Below are 9,218 nucleotides of genomic sequence, written 5' to 3'. Positions count from 1 at the left end.
TACAATTCGTGCACCTGTTGGGTGTATGCAAATTTGTTGAAATTTGTTGGGTCGGCGAAAAACGAGATAAAATCATTCGGTATATTAAAATACGAGGTTCAAATTGATAAGTAAACTTTTATATATTTATAAAGAGTTATAAGAGGAATCTTACAGTTTTTAAAGCTACTTAGCGAAAAGTGGAAAAGTATTTTCAGAATTTCGTTAAATAATTGTGGCCACCATCACCTGGCAACTGCAACTGATTGAAAATGGCGATCGAATACCACTGGAATTAATTTTCCATAAGCGAGAAACAGCAGCATTTTGGATAAGCGTATTTTGGTGGTATTTTTCAACGAATTTAAAAATTGAACGTATACTCTTTACTTCTGTTAACTAACTGTCTTTTAGGAGGAAAGGAAATTGAAATATTTGCCGTTGTGCTGTATACGAAGAGTCTCCCATTTTCGATGTAGGATCCTGTTGTTGTTAACAGTGGTATATATTGGAATGTTTGTTGAATGTTCTCCGATAGGATTCATATATTCGTCATTATTATTTAAGAGATCAGATCCATCCTCCTTTCTATGACTACCCCCTCCTACCATTAAAAACGCGGTTAACTAAGTGCCCAGAATCTAATTAAACGACATGGTACAGGTATTGAGTACATTTTTCTTTGAGGATTCAGGCAAAAATCAAATTAATTTATTTGTTAATTTTGTTTGAACTGAGTACGAAAACAAACGTTTCTTTAGTGAAAAAGACAGATGGTAAAGGAAAGAAATTTGATTTTATGTTCAGTTAAATGCAGCTGATTTAAAAACGTATTTTTGGGAAGGGTTCTGCTCACATACAAAATTAGATGGCTAGGGGGACAATTTAACTGATTAAATTTGTATATATTGATATCATGTCTTGGGAGTTTGGTTACAAAGTACCTGATATGTCCAACAAGACTGACTTTTTGGTTGACTATAATATCACTGCATCATACATTCAGGTTTTCTGCTGAGCTACAAGAAACTTATACTTAGACTTCATAAATAGTTGATGTAACTGAAACCCATACATGGGTATTGATATCATCATGTGCTATGTGCATTGTAATTGGTGTGAAATATTTTTTCATTTCTGTAAACATTTTAATATTGTTAGGGGGCGCTCTAAAGATATTATGAACTTCTGTGGGAGTGGTAGGTATAAGGTGAAGTCCTTTACATGTGCAACAAGCACAGTGGATACAATTTTTGTATACCTCTACATTACTTTCATGTACTGTTGCTGAAATTTCTTTGGATATTGTACTTGTTGAAATTGTACATGATAAAAGCGCAGTCTCAGCTAACTAAAATGACTGCTCTCTTGTGCTTAACAAATCAGCCTGAACTAGTCTAAAGTACACTATCTTTATCAGCTATTAAGAGAAAATGAATTTTGGCAGGCTAGACAATACCAGCTTCTGAAAGTGCAATGAATGTATTACCAAATATATAAAATGTAAAAAAAATTATTGTCTTTTTTTTTTACAATTTGCTCTGAAGTCCCGGAAATAATAATGACCAAGCAGAGCTAGCAGTTCTTTTTAGAGGTGCACATCTGAAGTAAGGCCAAGCTGCTACTCTGTAACCCGTATGACACCATCAGCATTCACCAAAACAAACGGAATCAGAGATTCTTTGAGCAATACCTAAGATAATACAACATCTTTTTTAAATAGCTTATACAACCAGTGAGGAAATCCAAGAAATTTTTTTTCTTTAAAATTCTAAACTATGCAAAATACAAGACTTTAGTGCACCACCTAACATGCTTACTGAGGTTTAATTTTCAGTGCAAGCTCACTTACATTTAGTTACTTCCTGCTTCAGGACTTGAGTAACCATGTGAAGTTAACCTTGAATTGACATCATCATGTGCTTAAGATATACATTGCATTTGTTATGTAATGGTTTTTTCCATTTTTGTTGTTGTTGTTGTAGAGTTATACGCCATTTTTCAGCACAAGATAGGCTATACATGGTGGCCAGTATAAATGGTGGGGGAAGAATTTGGGAAAACCCCAGAAAGAACCACCTACCCATGAGAAGCTACTGGCAAGCTTTCTCACATTCCCACATTGGCTGAACCCAATGCTTGAACCCACGCAGAAAGAGGTGTGATGGCAGTGATCCATAATGGTGAGCGCTTTAGACCACTAGGCCACTCTGGGCCCCTTCAGTTTCTATCAACAGTATAATATTTTAATATGCTCACTGAAGTTTAATTTCCAATGCAAGCTGACTCAGAAAGTTACTATCACATAGACTTACATATGTCTTTTATGGGTTATGACCTCATTTACAAGATTGTTTTTCTTTTATACTCAGGTTTCTTGTTTTTCCTCTTTACTAAGATTGTTTTTCTTTTATACTCAGGTTTCTTGTTTTTCCTCTTTACTCTGGTTTTTGTTTTTCCTCTATACTCTGGTTTCTTGATTTTCCTCTTTACTCTGGTTTCTTGTTTTTCCTCTTTACTCTGGTTTCTTGTTTTTTTCTGTATACTCTTGTTTCTTGTTTTTCCTCTATACTTTGGTTTCTTGTTTTTTTTCTATACTCAGGTTTTTTGTTTTTCCTGTATACTCAGGTTTCTTGTTTTTCCTCTATACTCTGGTTTCTTATTTTTCTGCTATGCTTTGGTTTCTTGTTTTTCTTCTATACTCAGGTTTCTTGTTTTTCCTCTATACTCAGGTTTCTTGTTTTTCCTCTGTACTCAGGTTTCTTGTTTTTCCTTTAAACTGGTTTCTTGTTTTTCCTCTAAACTGGTTTCTTATTTTTCCTCTATACTCAGGTTTCTTGTTTTTCCTCTACACTCAGGTTTCTTGTTTTTTCCTCTATACGCTATTTTCTTGTTTTTCCTTTATACTCTGGTTTCTTGTTTTTCCTCTATACTCATTTTTCATGTTTTTCCTCTATACTCAGGTTTCTTGTTTTTCCTCTATGTTCTTGTTTCTTGTTTTTCCTCTATACTCTGGTTTCTTTTTTTTCCTCTTTACTCTATTTTCTTTTTTTTCCTTTATATCTTTATATTCTGGTTTTTTTTTTTTACTCTATGCTCTGGTTTCAACAAGATAATATCACAAACATTTGTTGGATTTCAACCAGATTTGCTATGTTGCTTCAGATTGATGACTCCTAAAGGAATCTAATTTCCATTATCACACAATATAATTTACAAGAGTTATGGCTTAGCAGAGTTATGTTTGTAGCAGAACGTTACTAAGCATTGCTTTGGATTTCAGCCAGATTTGGCATGAAACTTATGCTGATGATACCTTCAATTAGTTTTATTTAACATGCTCCAATTAATTAATTTTAGAAGTCTTATGGATCTGATTGTGTTTCTTCCTAACTTTGCTTTCTACAGCATATCTTTATTAAGGAATATTTGCATTTCATGAGTCTTTAATTATTATTATTAGAATAGTTATGGCCCATGAAAGTCCATTTCTCCCATTCATGACAGGTTCTTCTGTTCAAGTCACTGCTGAGCAGATTGTAGAGATCACTACCCTTTGTGATACACCTATCACTACTAGCTCTAGTTAAATAATTGGGTCATGACTAAATTTAATACATAGTAACCAGATCAGAATGAAAATTCCACAGTGCAACCTTTCTTGGTAAGCGAAATAATAGAACATTCTTGTATTTTTTTCATTGCAAAATGTGGCATTTACTTGGACATTTCTAGTGCCAACCTAGTTACACTGATACTTCATAATTTTGTTTCCTTTTTTAATTTTTTTATTATAAGAATGCAGCATTAGAATGGAACATCTGTAGTGTATATACCACACTGAAATGTTGCATTTGCCGTCCCAGTAGTCTTCATTGTAGTGTGGACAAAATTTGTTTTAAATTATGACAGTGATACATCAGAATCTTAAGATTTATCCAGATTTAATATTTATTCATTATAGCGATACACTAATATGCGGACTTGAATAGTTGGGTTACCAAATATTTCAAAGGTTACTGTATAAATTGACCTACTTTACAACCTCAATCATCAGATTTTGCCAGTGAACAAGAGAAATATAAGATAATACAAGTTTTATTCAATGTTGGCATGGCAACTGGTGAAAAGCTATAATGAGTTTATTAAAACCACATTCAAGACAACTACATGACAGTGACCTACAAAGACATTTATATTGCACAAAATACTTTGGTTTTGTAATAATGATTTTGCAAGCCATGATTCTGATAAACTTACTCTTGATGATGAGCCCATTTCATATCTTGGCAAAATTTTGCCTTATTTTCCATAAGAAAATTCTTAATATGTTAAACATTATCTCTACTTTCATATAAAACTGGACCCTGGGTTTATTATAGGAGACATGCTGTGAGTGGGAAAGTTCTTTTTTGCTTGATTCATGATTGACTGAGTAGAATTTGATGGTAGATCAACACATGAAAGGTTACAGCATACTGAGGCAATATGAATAAATTGTCTTGCACAGATATGCACACCACACCAGCTGACACAGCCTTCTTTGGGCAGCATTATGACCTACACTATTATGTTCATGAATGTGGCTTGCAAAACACTGTGCGACCATCACTTGTTGTGTGATTCATAGACACTTGGAGCACATAGAATTATTTTTAAGTGATTTGAATAATTGGGATAACAGTAATCAAAGCTGTTATTTAAACAAAAGTAATTTTTTTGTCTTGGTTTTCAAATATTTTGAAAAGGTTACATGTTAAGTCTTTGATTCTGTCTTTGCAGTGGGTTTTTCCTTAATGGATGAAAATAGCTTCAGTTGATGTGTTGAACAGCAATGTCCTCAGTTAAAACGTCCAGTCCCACTCGGTCCTTACGGGACCTTGACAAGTTAGGGAAGGATCCGGAGACCAGCAAGACACCAGACAAATCAGAAAAACAAGAAAAGCAAGAGAGGTAAGATATTTTAGACATCAGTTTTCATAGTTCTTGTGATATGACAGTGTTAGAGTGAGTTCTTGTGATGTGACATTGTTAGAGTGAGTTCTTGTGATATGACTGTGTTATGGTGTTATGGACATTGTTGGAGTGAGTTCTTGTGATATGACAGTGTTAGAGTGAGTTCTTGTGATATGACATTGTTAGAGTGAGTTTTTGTGATATGACAGTGTTATACTTAGTTCTTGTGATATGACCAGGTTGTAGCAAGTTCTTTTGATATGACAGTGTTATATTGTTTTTGTGAGTTCTTATGGTATTATTGTAGTAAGTTCTTGTGATATGACAGTGTTATACTGATTTCTTGTGATATGACAGTGTCTTAGTGTTATGGCAGGTTCTTGTGGTATGACAGTGTTATCCTGAGTTCTTGTGATATGACAGTGGTATATTATTTTTGTGAGTTCTTTTGGTATTATCATAGCAAGTTCTTGTGATACAACAGTGTTATACTGGGTTCTTGGGATATGACAGTGTTATAGTATTATGGAAAGTTCTTGTGGTATTGTTATAGTGAGTTTTTGTGATATGACAGTGTTATAGTATTATGGAAAGTTCTTGTGGTATTGTTATAGTGAGTTTTTGTGATATGACAGTGTTATAGTATTATGGAAAGTTCTTGTGGTATTGTTATAGTGAGTTTTTGTGATATGACTGTTATACACCTCTCCCTCGATAACTCATGCACAGCGGGGTCCACAAACATAGACCGCACTATAAGGGAGGCACAAGTTACCAGGGGACCTAAAAATATTGAAAATAATCACTTTGACTTTGAGAAAACCATGGGGGGAGTTTGTGGTAGGGAACTGGGCTGTTTATTGACTGAATCCTCATTTTACAATCACGTTGATAATAATTTTTAATAATGCGCTTTTCTAATGAAGTTGTTCATTATTCTGTTTAAATAACATTAATTTCAAAATGTCCAACATATGAAAGATTGTTCCAACTGGTTTCAACAACCATCATATGTATGCGAAAAAATCTGTGTATTACATAACTGCTTTTAGTTATCTTGATGAGTCTGGTTTCCATAGTGGTGTTTAATATTATCCTGCCAGATTGGGAGTCCACAGAGCAGGGAACTAAACTAACTGTTGATACACCACCAAACAAAATTCCTTTTCTCAAGAAAAAGCAACATTTATTTTGTGAGACAATCGTCTACATTGAAACTAAATTTTTGTATTGTCATAATTTCATTAGAAGTAATAATGAAACTTCTTACCATCCTTTAGGATATCTCTAAGTGCCAGTTCAAGAAATCTCTGAAACTCGCTTGCCCACAGTAGTCCATATCTGTGAAATCAAGCTCTTTATTTTATGAAGTATTCATTTTGCTTGGCTGCCTTGTTATCTTTGATCACAGTTATGAAAGAGTCTGTTAATTTAAGGTAGTTTATGTTACATGCACAATAACATTTATAAGTGTTCGATTGATCAGATGAAGTGAGGTCACCTGACATACAACCAGGGCTGCTAGATATTAAGTTTGTAGGATTTTCGCGCCTTTTAATTTTTCTTTTATTCCACCTCCTTTATTTGATTCAAAAGACATAATTAATTCGATAATACAAAGGATGCCAGCTTTTAATTCAGTACAGCAATACAACAATTACGTCCAGAAGTAAGTTATCAAAACATGGTCAGCACTTAATTAGGTTCTCAGAGAAACGCTCACGGACATGGATGTTTTGGTAGACTGATGCATTTTATGTTTAATTACAAGAGTACACATTGCATTTATGATGATTACAATTAAAAGGAACTAAAAGATAGAACTAGAACACAAATTTCAGTTGATAAAAAAATTATTTAATTTGTATTTATTTATTAAAGTACTGCCTCCACTTGGCGTAAGTGATATTTTCATTGAACAAAATTTCCTTACATGTCATTAATTGCGGTGTACTAGGAATGTCGTTTGGAAAGAAATTGTAGAAAATTGTATGACCTATCTTTAAATTTGATATTTCATAGTGTTGATTAAAATTTCCAGGTCCTATCTACCGTTTTTGACGACAAAACGAGCAATACATCAAAGTTTCTGTTACCAATTTTGATCGCAGTTTTCTTCAAGTTCGTCAAATAGAGATTAATTTTAGGGGTATTTTCTGGTTTTAAAAATGGGATCCATGCCTGACCCTGTGTTGTAAGTGGGTTTGTGAATTATCAGTGTGCGAGTTATCGAGGGAGTGGTGTACTGAGTTATTGTGATATGACAGTGTTCAAGTATTATGGCATATTCTTGTGGTATAATAATAGCAAGCTCTTGTGATATGAGAGTATTTTAGGGGTGCTCAAGTTTAAGTCCGTTCGTCCATGACCTGGTCTTGTTGAAGATATCTGTAGCAGCAATTGGATTCACCTTAAAGGTGTGTCAACCAATCTCGTTAACCAAGAAATTTACTTCTGACTGAAATTTATGTTTCGTCATCGTTAGTGAAGATAGAATAATACATAACATATAAAGCTTTCAGCAGTGGAAAGATGGTCCACATGGTCTTTAGTGATTAGAGCACTTAGTTTGAATGAAACAGATTCTAGGTTAAAGTTTTGGTTTTGCTGTGACCCTGTGACTTATTGATCATGTTAAACAATGGAGGAGAAATAACCTTATACAAATTGGAAATGTCTACCCTTACTTTATCTTCAATTTTTTTTTGTAGTTTTGGATCAAACTGAGTTTAAAGAAATCTTATAATGAAAATGTATAGAACTTCTCAGAAAAATCATATATATATATATATATATATATATATATATATATATATATATATATATATATATATATCTTATGCTTAAATTGGAAAAGTATATGATAAGGAAACAGTGGGACCAGTAATATATTGAAAGAATAGTCCAACTTGTGTGCTACTTGAAACCAACCTGAAGTTAAGTCATTTCTTAAAATGGTTTGGACACCATGTGATGGAAAGTGATACTGACATTTTTAAAGTATTTTATTTAAATTACTTGTATACCAGATGTGAACACTAAATAAATTTAAATAGGACATTTGGGTCAGATACAAACAACTGCCTGAAGATTTTAAAGAGTTTAAAAGCTATTTCTGAATAAATCCTAAAACACCAACTTCCAGCAGGTGATCTTCCAATAACATAATGCCTAGTTGTGTTAGAAACATAGTTTTTCATTGGCTATTTGGCTCGCGCATGAGCAAAAGGGTAAAAGTTGGAGCTCTTTTTTTCTTTTTCTCAACGGACCCATTATTTTTGTATCAAGACCACTCTTTATTCCAAATGCCCATCTTATCCTACTATTTGCAAAGTTTCATCCCGGTCTTCCTTAGATCTGACACCAAAAAAGTATAAAATCTGGACACAAAATCGGATTCCAACTACAAGCAAATTTTGAGTAGAAAAAAATTGGGTCCAAATAAGGTTTTTCCCTTTGTATTTTGTAGTGCAACTAGAAATTCAAGAGTTTTTGGTATCTTTGCCGAGCTACATCTGTCTACCTTTCTATAATACCACCAACTCTAGTGTATCATGCATGACCTTGATGCTACATAGGTCGGCAGTAGGCTACTACCTCCTGCCACATAAACTCGTCACCAGGGGTTAATGTGTTAATTGGTGCATCAATCTCATACATGCTATCAGTCTTGCTACATAGTTTAGTGTTAAAGTTTTATCTTATCATTTTCTCAAGTACAGTTAGCCACAGAGTCATTTTACTTGGAATGTGGATGCATCTTGGTGTGTACATGCAGGCCATGCTAAGGAAAACACATGTATATTGTACTAAATTAGGTTGGGAAGTGGTATTTTATAAATCAGAAGAATGCAGATTAAGGCAATTTGTAAAACTCAGCAAAAACTGTTCATCTTTCTCATGAATTTAATTTCAGGAAAGTTGTGAATGTGGACAACAAGATGGAAAATCGATTGAATATGAAGGATCTAGAGAAGTTACAGGATGCATTCATGGTACATAAACTTTTTTCCCATCATTTGTATGTTAAGAACTTTCATAATAGACTTGTATAGACTTGCATTGTGTCTTTATGATGTGTACTTAAGTCCAACATATTATGTCATATGTGTCTTTCATTGAAGCAGGTATAGTAAAGGAATAAGGTCGAGAAGAAAAAAATATTTGTGTTTCTGGTTGGCTGATTATCTCAGTTTTTCATTAACAACCCTAGCATTTTTCACCCCCAAGGGATAAAAAAAATCTTGAAATTTATTTGTGCATCTATTTTATCCAATTTTGCC

General features: G+C 33.6%; 1 protein-coding gene across 1 annotated transcript in view; it reads left to right on the top strand.

The window, feature by feature from the left end:
• Nucleotides 1-241: 241 nt before the first annotated feature.
• Nucleotides 242-9,218, top strand: part of LOC149794209 (cilia- and flagella-associated protein 337-like) — a 208,382-nt gene continuing 199,405 nt past the window's right edge. Inside the window, exons 1-3 of the mRNA XM_089968319.1 lie at nt 242-327; nt 4,762-4,932; nt 8,852-8,930. Coding sequence (XP_089824445.1) covers nt 4,814-4,932; nt 8,852-8,930 — 198 coding nt within the window. The 5' untranslated portion in view covers nt 242-327; nt 4,762-4,813. The remainder of the gene's footprint in view (nt 328-4,761; nt 4,933-8,851; nt 8,931-9,218) is intronic.

This window comes from Sinohyriopsis cumingii, chromosome 8 (assembly GCF_028554795.1).
Source record: "Sinohyriopsis cumingii isolate HCF-2022 chromosome 8, ASM2855479v2, whole genome shotgun sequence".
NCBI lineage: Eukaryota > Metazoa > Mollusca > Bivalvia > Unionida > Unionidae > Sinohyriopsis > Sinohyriopsis cumingii.
The sequence above is the reverse complement of the archived record's forward strand: the minus strand, read 5'-3'. Positions and strand labels throughout refer to the sequence as shown.